The 13,064-nt window shown below is 51.2% G+C and overlaps 1 protein-coding gene across 1 annotated transcript; it reads left to right on the top strand.

Annotated features, from left to right (window-relative positions):
• Nucleotides 1-1,036: 1,036 nt before the first annotated feature.
• Nucleotides 1,037-3,929, top strand: GPR135 (G protein-coupled receptor 135). Its single transcript, XM_051769822.1, has one exon. It carries the CDS (start codon nucleotides 1,157-1,159, stop codon nucleotides 2,411-2,413), a length of 1,257 nt encoding a protein of 418 aa, XP_051625782.1. The 5' UTR covers nucleotides 1,037-1,156; the 3' UTR covers nucleotides 2,414-3,929.
• Nucleotides 3,930-13,064: the final 9,135 nt, after the last annotated feature.

Raw genomic sequence — 13,064 nt, 5'->3', positions numbered from 1 at the left:
CTGGGACAGCAAGTCACAAAGCCCAGCACAGAATGTTTTTAAGCTCTTCAGCCATTAATTGGGATGCAGCATTCATTAGCTATTCACTAGCCCCATCCCTAGGAAACTTTTCAGGTAGAGGCAGGCAGCTCCAGCATGGCTGAAAGAAGGGGGACAGGGTCCTGTGCCCATGTGGGGGTCCCTGACTGGATTCCTCAACCCTACAGCTGGTGACATCTCAACCCCCAGCGTGGAGAGTGGGAAGGGGAGCCCTCATCTCTCTCTACAACTACCTGAAAGGAGGGTGTAGCCAGGTGGGGGTTGGTCTCTTTTCCCAGGCAACTGTCAACAAGACAAGAGGGCATGGTCTTAAGCTGTGCCAGGGGAGGTTTAGGTTAGATATTAGAAAGAATTTCTTTACAGAGAGGGTAATCAGCCATTGGAATGGGCTGCCCAGGGAAGTAGTGGATTCTCCGTCCCTGGAGGTTTTTAAGATGAGATTGGATGTGGCACTTAGTGCCATGGTCTAGCAACTGCAGCGGTAGTGGATCAAGGGTTGGACTTGATCTCAGAGGTCCCTTCCAACCCAGCTGGTTCTATGATTCTATGAAGGGGGGTGGTCCCAGCCTCTGCCAGTGTCTGGGGGTAGCTGGTCCTTCATGATGGAGAGGGGGACAGGAGGGGAGAGGGATGTGAGGGGAGAGGGATGTGAGGGGAGAGGGATATGAGCAGAGGGGGGGTGACAGGATCTGCGAGTAGAAAAAGGTCTATGGGGACCCATCCCCGACTCTGGGATGGGAATGACGCCAGTGTGGGGTGAGGTGGTCCTGGCCTCTGCCAAAGCGTCTGGGGGTTGCTGGTCCTTCGTGATGGGCTGCAGGGCTGTACGGGGAGAGCAGCCAGGAGGGGAGAGGAGTTGACAGCGTCTGGGGGGGTCCCATCCCGGACTCTGGGATGGCGATGACGCTGGTTTGGGGTGAGGGGGGATCCCCGTCCGCAGCCCAGCCGCGATGCCCGGCATCCCTCGGCCCCCGTGCCCGGCTGTGGGGGCCCGGCCGGGCCGGGCGGGTTCCCCGGGCAACGGCGGCCGAGCGACGTCAGCGGCCGGCGGGGCCGGGAGCGGCGGGCGGGCGGCAGCGCCTCTGCAGCCGCGGCGGGGCCGGGGCACGAGGTGCGCATGGAGCCGGGAAACCTCTCCCGGGGCAGCGGCGGCGGCAACGAGAGCGGCGGGGCGGCGGCGGCGGCGGGGCCGGCCGGGTGGTCGGCGGCGGCGCTGGCCTCGCAGGCGGCCGCGCTGCTGCTCATCTTCGCCCTGTCGGCGCTGGGCAACGGGGCGGTGCTGCTGGTGATCGCCCGGCACCGGCAGCTCCGCACGGTCACCAACGCCTTCGTGCTGTCGCTGTCGCTGTCGGAGCTGCTGGGCGCCCTGCTCTGCCTGCCCCTGGCCTTCCTCAGCCTGCTCAGCCGCCCGCCCGGCGCTTGGCTCTTCGGGCAGCGCCTGTGCCTGGCCAGCGCCGCCCTGCACGCCGGGCTGGGCATCGCCGCCACGCTCACCATGGCCCTGCTCTCCTTCGACCGCTACTGTGCCATCGTGCGCCAGCCCCGGCACAAGATGGGCCGCCGCCGCGCTGCCCAGCTGCTGGCGGCCGTCTGGCTGTGCGCCCTGGCGCTGGCCGGGCCCTGGTACGGGCTGGCGGGCGAGGGGCATCGCGAAGCCCGTCCCGGCGCCTACCGCTGCGTCTACGTGCTGCCCTGGGGCTCCTCGCGGCTGGGGCCGCCCTACGGCGCGGCCCTCATCGTGCTCTGCTACCTCCTGCCCTTCGCCGTCATGTGCTTCTGCCACTTCAACATCTGCCGGGCGGTGCGCCTGGCCGAGAGCCGCGTGCGGCCCCTCACCACCTACGGGCACCTGCTGCGCGCCTACGGGGAGATGCGCACGGCCACCACCGTCCTCATCATGATCGTCTCCATCATCTGCTGCTGGGGACCCTACTGCATCCTGGGGCTCGCCGCCGCCGCCGGCCACCTGCCCTTCTCGCCCACCATGGACGCCGTGGCCAGCGGGATGGCCTGGGCCAACGGCGCCATCAACCCCCTCATCTACGCCGCCCGCAACCCCAACATCTCTGTGCTGCTGCGGCGCAGCCGGGAGGGGGGCTACAGGACTCGCAACAACATGGTCGCCTACCTGTCGGTCCCAGGCCCCCAGCTGGAGCCCCGCAGCCGGGCTGACCGTGTCCGGGAACGCTACATCAATCAGCACAGAGGCCCCCCTGGCAGCGCCCTGTCCTCCTCTAGCCCGGCGAGCGGGGGAGAGGTGGCCATGTGGGCCTGCAAGACTCCTGCTGTGCTCTTCTGTAGGGATGGGCAGCCGGACACCATTTCTGAGACCACCTTGAAGACCAAAGCAGGCGCCATCGACACCAGCCTCTGAAAGGACAGGGGTCCGGGATGGAGGCATTGGGTCCCGGGGCTGTCTCCTTGAGGAAAGGCGGGGAGAGTCCCAGTGCTTGGAGCCCTTTGCAGCCAGACTACCAGGAAACTGGAGAGATGGGACTGCGCACGAGCCATAGTGTGGTTTCTTCTCCATTGTGTGAGCGAGCTCTGGTTTGGTGGCCCAGACTGCGAGCAGCGAGAGCTCCACAGGGAAAGGAAGCCCTTTCCTTTCAGCAGGCCTGATGCACTGGTGACAGCCTCCGAGCCCAGCCTACACAAGAGCTCGACTGCAAGAACAAAACAGTGTTTGCTCCAGTCCTGCAGAAAGTGCCACAGTGAAGCTCAGAGGCCAACACACCACTGCAGCCCAAACTGACTGACTGACTGTGTGAACTGTTTGTTAAGTGCCAAAAAAGCTGTTGAAAGCTGAGCACTGGCAGCTGGAAGGCACTCTGAAAATATCACACTGTGAAAAATGCATCATGGCAGGATAATGTTGCTTTAACCCATTATATGTGGAAGTGCCAATAGTTATAAAGTCATATAAGACTGTAAGACAGGCTAAAAAAGGGATCTATTAAGGTTATTTTTTTTTTTAATTTAAACTCTGAAGCGTAAAAAACCAGTAATTTTGAAAGGGAAGATGTATGATACTGGGAGGGAGGGAAAGGAAGATGAAACCTCAGTTGTCAAATTTCAGTGGCCTTTTCTGGTTTTTTTGCAGATATTTTTTTTAAATACTGTGAATATGAGAAACATGAGTTCCTCAGACAGACTGAGGAAAAGTGTGTGACCACAGACTGTGGTGTCACTGAGGTGTGTGTTTTCTTTTTGAACTCACCTGAAGTGTCTCTTGTCTCTAAGTGTTTAACTGTGTTTAGAGAAGCTGTGTGGGAGAGGTATCTGAAAGGAGAGGTAAAGCAATACCATGTGCTCCCTGTGTGCTCTTCAGCATGTGAAAAATCTGTATATGCAGAGAACAGGTATTATTGTATTGATGGCAGCAATCCATTGGAGTATAATGTATAAAAACCACCTCTGTTTGGTGTTGAAAAGGAAGGAAAATAACACAATAGAAGTGTGATTGTATGGCATAAATTTGTATTAATTTATCAGTGTAATCTTTTTGTTCGAAGGCCTAAAGCCTTAAACTAGTATTTTGAATCAGAAACTAAGATTGGGCCTTCCTTTGTTTTTGCCACAGTTAAGTGTAAGAAGTGGGCAGTGTTTTTCCGTGTACAGGCTTTAAAAATACAATGTTTCAGTTTTACCGGATTTTTCAACTGTTTGTGACGCAAGTAAACACACTGTCATTATTCTGTGAGACAAGAAATAAATTGTCTTTTATGCAGGACATGAAAGTGTCTCAGCCTGTCATGATTCTCAGGCCAACCTTGAGAAGGGAACTCCTCTGAAAAATTGCCAGATGAATGATAGTAGAGAGACATAATTGTTTGTGAAATTTTAGTGCAGCTGGTTTCCATGGTCTAAGCATTACTGTAACTTTCTTCTGTGATGCTCCTGAAGTCCACTAGGAAAAGATTTGACCTTTGACTACTCAGCACTGCTGCTTTGCCCTGCAGCTACTGGATTTTGCAAGTTGAGCAGTGTTTTCTTGCTGTTTCAGAGAGGAGCTGTGCAGAAGAGCCACAGCTTTTCACAGGAGCTGTTTGACAGCAAGTGAACACTGGTGGCTTGTTGGAAGGGTGGGACAGGAATTTCTGGCATACCTGCCCTTCCTTCCACATGGCTAGTGTAAATGGAAAAAGGTGGTTGTGAATGGCAAGGTTAGATTTAACTCCTACCTAGGTAGTTGCAGGGGGTAACAAGGAGATAGGTGTGGGATAATTTGCCATAGAGACCATGTGGCTAAAAGCCCCTGGAAAGGGGATTCCCTCAGTGCTTGGCTCTGGCCACCTTTCTTGTCCCTTCTGTCCCCACCACGCCAGCTGACTCTTGCTAACTAGCCCAGACACTAAACAACCATTGACTCCCTCTTTTTCATGCTGGTTTAGTTTTCTACTGATTTGATGCCCTGACCAGTGCACCACAGGCCAGGTAAACATCTCTGTGGCCTTTCCTTCTGGCAAGGGCAGGATTGGGGATGTCAGGACTGAGGTCGACCACAAGGTTTCAGAGGAGCTGCTCCAGGAGTGGAACTATCACAGCTAAAAGGTGGTAGTGAAGCTGGAAGTAATATTTTAAAACGTTTTTAACAAGCATTGGTCAGTGCCCATATGTTAGTCTTGTATGTGAGGAGTTGAATGAGGACAGCAGGCTGTGGTCTTTGAGCCATCACAGATTAGCACATTTCTGTGAAACACTAAATCAGGCTGCATTCTTGACTAGATCCTTTTTGACATGGACCTGCTGCAGCTCCAGTAGAGAGCCAGCTTGTGTTTTAAAGCTGTGCCTGGCCCGTACTTCTCATAATCTTAGAATCATAGAATCATTTTAGTTGAAAAAGACCTCTTAGGTCATTGAGTCCAACTATTACCCCAGCACTGCCAAGTCCACCACTAACCCAGGTCCCCAGGTGCCACTGCTACACATCTTTTAAATCCCTCCAGGGATGGTGACTCCACCACTTCCCCCGGCAGCCTGTGCCAGTGCTTGATAACCCTTTCCATGAAGAAATTTTCCATAGTAAACAGTTTAAACCTCTTCTGGTGCAATTTGAGGCATTTTCCTCTTGTCCTGTCACTTATTACCTGGAAGAAGAGACCAATGCCCACCTGGCTCCACCCTCCTGTCAGGGAGTTGTAGGGAGTGAGAAGGTCCCCACTGAGCCTCCTTCTTCCCAGGCTGAATCCCACCAGCTCCCTCAGCTGCTGTTGAACTAGTGAGGTACACCGGTCTCTACAGCCACATTTTTAAAAGTTTTAAATGTTTTAAAAAACCCCAACCAAAGGGTGAGGGGTCTTAAATAAACCACAACCAGCAGAGAGAGACACAAACCATGCTAAAGGCTGCAGGTTGCCTGCCAAAATGGTACTTTAAATGCTGCTGTGTCCCAGCTGTGCTGAAGGTTTCTGCCTCTCAGGCAGCACTACAGAGTGGGTGAGGAGGCCTTTACCATGCTAGCACACAAACTAGTGTGTCAGTCTGTCCCTGTACCTAAAAATAGCTCCACGTATTCATCTGTGAGAAAGAAAGCAGAGGATTAATTCACTGTTTAGCTCTGAAAACTCTGCCCGTGGTCACAGCTGCTTGTTCCCAGGTGAGAAAACATTGCAGGGTGTGGCTCCTGGCCCAACCACTGTGGGACATCACCCCCACATCTCTCACATGCCCATGTTGGTGTCACCCTGCTTAGAGAGCCCCTTTCTTTGGGCTGAAGAATTCAGAAGACAGCAAGACACTGAGGTTTTAGACACTGTAAAGCTAGCTCTGAGGCTCCAACCCTCCAGCCATGGCTCTTTCCTTTTCTCTCCCTTGAGATGAGCCTGGACAAGGTGCATTGCAATCTCATTTCCACAAGGATACTGGGACACTTTTTTAGTTCAAAATTCATGTTAGTTTGTCAGTGCAGGATGTTTGGCATAAGAGACATAGCAGTTAACATGATTTGAAGACCAGTTCAACCCTGAATAACAGTGACAACATTAGTCAAAGACAAATTAAAAATGAGTCCTTGGGCTCTTAGTCCCTTGTTGACTTTCCAGCATACTGACCATCAGTTTAAGAGTGCCCTATTATTTGGCAGTGTTACACATGCCACTGATTTAACTAATGCATTATATTTTAGAAGAAAAATATGGTCTTGATGAATGACAAGCATTTTAGAAGGTACTGCTCCAACTGCAGGCAAGTGGTAGTTTTCCTTCTGATTTAATCATTAGATTCTTCTAAGTAGTTATTTTCCACTCCTTTCCTAGTCTCTGGATGAAGTCTCTGTTCAAAACAAATGCTGTGTGCATAATTTGTGAACTGTGAACAATTAGCAGCCCGATTAGCAGTATTTATAAGTGACAATCTGATGAGCTGTAATACCTGTCATCAATCAGCAGAACCGGGATAGCTTGGGTGTAAGATCCCCAATTGCTGCTTCCCTTTCAGCACTTGGTGTTGGTTTGTGTATCCAGTAGATGCCAGCAGAGACCTAAGCACAGCTTTTCCACTAATGATTCTAAGAAAAACCTCTTTCTGTTAAATGAGATCAGCCACTCTGCCTTCAGGACTGCTGCATCCCAAATACAAGCATTCAGAGCAAAGGTTGCAGCTGATGCGGTGAAAGCCCTAAGGGCACTCTCCAAAACCCGGTTTGAAGGACAGATTCCACACGTGCTGCTCTTTGCAAGGTTTGTTGTAGAGTCTGAAATGAATAATTTGGAATGCACATCAGAAAAGTTTGATTTTGTGCAACGCTAGCTAATTAACGGCCGTGCTGCACGTGCCCCAGAGCTGCAAAACCTGCAGCTGGAGGCCTGGTGAGATCAGTCCTGATGCTGACAGGGTGCTTAGTTCAGCAGAAGAACTGCCTCTTCACTCCAGCTGCTTTTGTGTTTTTATATAGTGACTCTGGCTGTTCACGATAAATAGTGGGTGCACATCTAGACCTGCTAAATAACTGTAACTCTGCAAAGAGTTACAGAGCCACAAGGTAGTAACTAAGCACCAGAAGAATAAAATGGTCCCAAATCCTGCAGGAGGAGTAACCCGCAGTGGGATCTAGGATTAGGTGACCCCATGCTCAGCTGTGCTATGCTGGCTGGATGTGGGAGGACAAGGCTCTATCCATACCATGGCCAGCCCTCTTGTTGTTCCCAATTTGCAAAGGAGCAGTGGTTTCTCACACCGTGCTGCTGGCAGCACACTGCCTGGGTCTCGAAGCATCTACAATCAGCCCAGCTGAACTGCTTAGGGAACAGCTCTGCATCTCTGGATATTTTTTCCTAGGATATCACCACTGCAAGAAGCAGGAGGAAAAATGACGTGGAGAGGCAGACTGTAAATCCCCCTCAGTGGCATGAAATGGATGAGTCACTGAGGAAATCAAAGTGAAAGTAGCGGGAACCCCAGGGTGCAACACCAAGGCCTGCATTAGTCTAGCTGGGGAGTGATGGATGATCTCAGCCAAGAAGACCCCAGGAGGCTGTGACCAGAGCCAGAGGAGATTTGACAAGGGGGACTCAACAGCAAAAGGAATTCCCACACAGCATGATGTGTGCTGAGAGTCAGATCTAGCACGGGATTCACTCGCAAAGACCTCCTCCTCTCCAGGCAGCTGTGCCAGAAGGAGGGCAGGTGGTGACACCCTCCAGCACTTCTCTGTCAGGGAATCAAGCCCTGAAGCCTTGCTGGGGCTGTTTGTGCTGGGTGACACAGCACATCGGTGTGCCCACAGGCTTCTGGGGTGATCATGGAAGATGAGCAGGATACAGCCATGATTGACTAGAGGAAGCACATGCACTCTGAGAGGAACCACTTGTTATTTGTGTTATTTCTTGTCTTGCTGGCACTGAGATCCTCCAGGTTCCTCTGCAAAGCCAAGCACTTCCAGAAGCCCACAAAACTGATTGGAGAATATATATATGATACTTGGGATCCTTAATTTTATGCACCTGTTAGTCCTCCCTTTATAAACTATTTTTAGTCTTATCTCTTGCATAGTCAGATCAGAAGCTAATAAACAAGGGGAACATCTAAAGGGATTCACAAACAGAACGAAGATTTCATTTTTTTTTTTAAAGCTTTGCTCAGAACAGAGGATTGCACCTTTCCTTGGTGGGGGGGGGGGTATTTTTGTGTGCACTGAAGAGTTAAAGGTGTTTGCAAAACTCAGTTTGCTCCAGATGTCTGCTTTCCCTTCAGACATGGGGATGCCCTCTTCTTCTTGAGGAGAAGCAGAAAGTTGCAGCAGGGGTGACTTTGGGGAGGTCACTTGGGAAAATTATATTCCGCAGTTCCTGGTAGTTCAGGAATGGAAATACTCAGTGCTGATCAGGCTTCCACATCCGGAGGAACATCTCTCTTTCTCCCAGGGGGCAGAGCAAGTCTGGCTGAAGGTGGTAGGACTATCTCCACCAACTTCTGCCAGCAGTTCTGATGCACAGGGTGAAACACTTTGCTTACACCTGGGGCTTGACCAGAGGGATTCACTGAGATGTGCACTCTCAGAGCTGCAGGTGAAAATTTTCCCCAGGTTGGAGCTGCACATGGATGCTAGGCTGGCTCCCAGGGGAAGCTGGTGGCCAGCACCAGGCTAGCCCATCCCACCACAGTGCAGGGCAGCTGGGAGGATGCTGGTGCTGCATCTGGTGAGGAACCAAACCCCCTGGATGGGTCCTACAAATTAAAATCCCTCAGGGTCATAGATGTGGACAAAAGCACCAAGATAAATCTCTCTTTAAACTCATCTTGCTCTCCCAGCAATTCCCTGCGACCACGTAAATGTAATTTGCTTACCTGATTTAACAACACACTCTGAATTAATCTCAGCATCAGGGATAAAAAATGCTCTGAGTAACCAGGTCACTTATTTTTTTCCTGTGAAATCTAATGTGCTGTGCAGCACTTGTGCTTCTCCCTGACCTGCGCCTGTGGCTTCTGTGCTCAGTCTGGTGCATTTTACAGAACATTTGGTAATATACCATCCCTGAGGTCATGTCAAGTTCTGAATACAGCGTCTGAATTGTGGATTCTTTCCAGAAAATATAACTCAAATGGTGATCGCCTCCTGCTATTAAATTGGAAAGATTTGCCATAGAAACTAGGTCTTGCCTGAGTGCTTCTCACTGATTTCACAGTAAAAATGGGTTTTAGGTAGAGATCGGGAGCTGGGAGAAGCACAAAACTGGGACTTCCTCACCTTTCCTTGAACCCAGGGGATGCTCTGCACAGAGCTTGGCAAAGTAAAGCTGTGTGAAGGTACACAGGCAAAAATTCAAGTAGATGGAAAAGCTCCCAGTAGTCCTCAGCACCCAAAGCCCGGGTAAAGTCATGGGCACAGTCCCAGCCCTTCTTAGAGCAGTGTCCTGGAAGGCCAAAGGGGTGGGTTAGGCAGCAGGAACAAAGCTATGTCCTCCAGACTTGCTGTGCCCGGGATAGCCCTGGTTTAGGGCAGCTGTACTTGCTGTTGCCCAAATACACAGTGTGTGTGTCCTACCCCTGCACAGCCATGTCTGAACTGAGAGCTCAAATGCCAGAATATGGGCAAGAAAGTAATGGAAAAATGGCAATTCAATGACTTACCTTTAGAGATTTTGTCCTGGGAACTGGGAAACTCCATCTTAATTTCAAGTTCATGCAAGGTGACAACAGAGTGCAAAGCTGGGTTTTAGCAAGGGGAGCCTGCACAAAACAGGCTCCCAACACAGACCCTGGCATTGGCACAAGCCCTGGGGAGGCACTCTAGTGGAGTGGGGCACTCTGTGATAATTTCAAAAGCCATGGAAGTAAGTTCAAATTACCCATGAAACTGTTTTGAGTTAGTTTGTCTTATACAAACGTGTATTTGTGTTGCCTGCACGTGCACACATAGTGCACCAGCCTGAAGGTCAGGCATTGTCAGAAGTCACAGAGAAGCCACGTGCTGTGACCTTTGGCTATTTGACTTGAACTATGAGGGACAGAATTAAAATTAGCCCTCTTCAACCATGCTGGGGGAAACTTATAAAGAAAATTTAGCATTTATCTGGAGAACTTTTCAGACCACAGTAGAGATCACAGAGGAATACAAGAAGCATAATTGATTTTGCACTTGACAGCTCTAAAATGGTGAAATTGGAACGTGCCAGCAGATGGTGGTGCTGCCTTTGCTGAGGCTCTGCTGGGGCCCAGCAGCACAGGATTTCTCCCTGGCTCACCTGCACACTCTCATCAAGCCTGGTTTAAAGGCTAAAAATAATATGAAATGCTCAGGGGTTTCAGATCGGAGCACTTCTGATTCAAACAGAGAACTCTCCTTTCTACATGCATCTATTGGAGAACCACAAGCAATGCCAGGGAGAAAGATCACAGGAGAGATATCTGGCAGGATTTGCTGCACAAGACAGGATGGAGATGGGGCTCATCACCTCCTTCCTGCATCCATTGCCTTTGTGTCAGCTTGACCTCTCCTGTCCCCCCACAGAAGCAAAGTTTGAAGGGCATGTTCACCCACAGCACAGGTTGGTACAGAAATAATCAGCTTTTATGGGGTTTGAGAATCAGAATCACAGAATTGTTTAGAATCACGGAATCATTTCGGTTGGAAAAGATATCTAAGATCATTGAGTCCAACTGTTAGCCCAGCACTGCCAAGCCCAAGTGCCACATTCACATGTCTTTTAAATACCTCCAGGGTTGATGACTCCACCACTTCCCTGGGCAGCCTGTGCCAGGGCTTGACCACTCTTACCATGAAGAAATATTTCCTAATATCCTAAAACCTCCTCTGGTGCAACTTGAAGTCACTTCCTCCTGTCCTGTCTCTTGTTCCCTGGAAGCAGAGCCCGACCCCCACTTGGCTACAATCTCCTTTCAGGGAGTTGCAGAGAGTCAGAAGGTCCCCCCTTGAGCCCCCTTTGCTCCAGGCTGAGCCCCTCCAGCTCCCTCAGATGCTCCTCATCAAACTTGTGCTCCAGAAGGGATATTGAAGTCTGACAGGAGTAAATAAGTATTTTTGGACATGAAATCCAGCCAGCTCCTGCTGTCCCGGCACCCTGCAACTCCTTGCTGGTGGCACAAAGTGGCAGTGCTGCCAGTGGGATTGGGAGCCATGCCTGTCCAACTTGCTCAGCTGAGCTTTGCATGCAGTGCTGTGTCTGCATCAGGCCATTGCCTCAACCTCTTGACTCATCTTTTCCAAGCTGGGGTGTGATGCCACGGATAACAGGTTGAGTGCGGGAGATGACACCTGCCACTCCTCACTCCTGCAGGACTCCCAGTCACCCCAGCCTTGGGCAACAGGGAAAGCCACTGGGCTGGAGAGGAGCACAGCCGAGGCTGGCTCAGCAGGTTTGGTGCCACCAACTCGGGTGGCCCCATGGGGCAATTCCTCCAGGAGTGCCATGCCCGGCAGCTCCCCTGGCACCGGCGGGTCTGGGCAGGTTTGGCTCATCCAGCACACAAGGGTGTGCTGGCTCATGGCTGTAACTGGAGGGAACAGCCAGGATTTGGGACACAGAAGCCTTTTTTCAGGTGAAACCGCCCCCAGCCAGGACATCAGTGGACATAGGCTCACACAGCACAGCTGTGCCAGTCTAGCACAGCACCCACCCTGGTCCCCTTTCCTCATGGATGACAAGCATTGTATCTCACATTTATATTCTTAAGCCATAGATGCTTCTAATCCAGCCCTGAGGAAGGGTTTGAAGGCTATGAAGCTTGCAAGTTACTATGATTTTTTTCTTCCCTCAAATATCTTGGTTGAATAAAAAGCTATGCCCTGACATTGCTTACATCTCCCACTGCCACCCCCCACCCTGGGGACCATCCCTTGTCACAGAGTGGTGTGACCCAGGAAACCTGCCATTAACCAGAATTTCAGGTCCTCATCAGGTTGTGGCTGGCTTGTTCACATCCATTTATGGATGAACCCCCATCAGCCCTATGCTGGGGACACGGGGATTTATAACGGAAAGAGCAGCTGAAGCCATTCTCCCCTTCTCCTTGGGCCCTTTCACCACAGCCCAGGGCTGCTTTCCCATGGCATCACCAGCCCACATGACTGCTGGGTGCTGTGATGGAAGCCATGCTCTTCACTGTATCCCTGTGCTCCCCACCAGCCTAAATCTGGCCAAAACTGGGGCATAAATACGCTTTGTGGTAGGAAAACACCAGCAATGGGATATAAATAGAAAAAAGCTGCAGTGTCTGCCAGTCCCAGTGCTGGGTGGGATCGCACCAGAGGAATCCCCAAGAAGCCCAGGGATGTGTTAGATGCCCCATCTGTGCTGGCTCAGTGCCAGCTTACTGGTTATTCTGGAAAAGCCCTGATCAAACGGGAAAGCATATGGGTCTGAGCATGGTGCAGATGCTCCCACTGCTACAGACAGCAGAGTCATGAGTGCTGCAAAGATCACCCATGCAAAGAGCATTGGGAAAAGAAGAAAACAGCACAGAGCATGGATGGGAAGGTGTGTGGGAAAGGCAGCAGTGAGCGGGAATAGGCCAGGAGGCGTCTGGGCTACTGCCAAGAAAACATCTCTGCTGTGTCTAGATAGGCTTGCTAGAGGCACACCAGCCAGCCCAGCCAGCACTGTCTCCTGCAGAAAGGGAGATGATTCAATCCCATGATGCAAAACTGGCAGCTGCCTCGATGCAGGATCCTTGAAAAGCCCAGGTGGGCTTTTGGAAAAGTTCCCACCAAGGTGGGAACAGCCATTAGAAACAATGCAGTAGGGAGAAATGAATGAGGCTGTTAACTGGGAGGCGTTTCAGAGCCCACAGCTGGGTGAGGACAAGGATGCTGCAAGCCTGGAGGGTGGAAAAAACCCTCATTGCCTAAAATCCAGCAGGGTGGAAAACACCTCAACCACCTAAAACCCAGCATGCAGGGAAGGGGTGAAGTGGGGTTATCAGCCAACCCCAGAAAAGCCCGCAAACACACCCGAAAAAGAGCAACCCTCAAAGAGCCTTTTCTTCAACACCTCTCTCAATCCCCAATTATCCCATTATTTTCCCCTAGAAAATAAGTCATGCCTCTGCCATGTACACTCACCGAA

This window comes from Manacus candei, unplaced genomic scaffold (genome assembly GCF_025592945.1).
Source record: "Manacus candei isolate 608988 ecotype Guabito, Panama unplaced genomic scaffold, ASM2559294v1 h1tg000113l, whole genome shotgun sequence".
Taxonomy (NCBI): Eukaryota; Metazoa; Chordata; class Aves; order Passeriformes; family Pipridae; genus Manacus; species Manacus candei.
Note: the sequence above shows the minus strand (reverse complement) of the source record. Positions and strands in the feature narration are given on the sequence as shown.

What these genes read in the sequence shown, in the direction of transcription:
- GPR135 (XM_051769822.1), top strand. Translation starts at nt 1,157, where the DNA reads ATGGAGCCGGGAAACCTCTCCCGGGGCAGCGGCGGCGGCAACGAGAGC.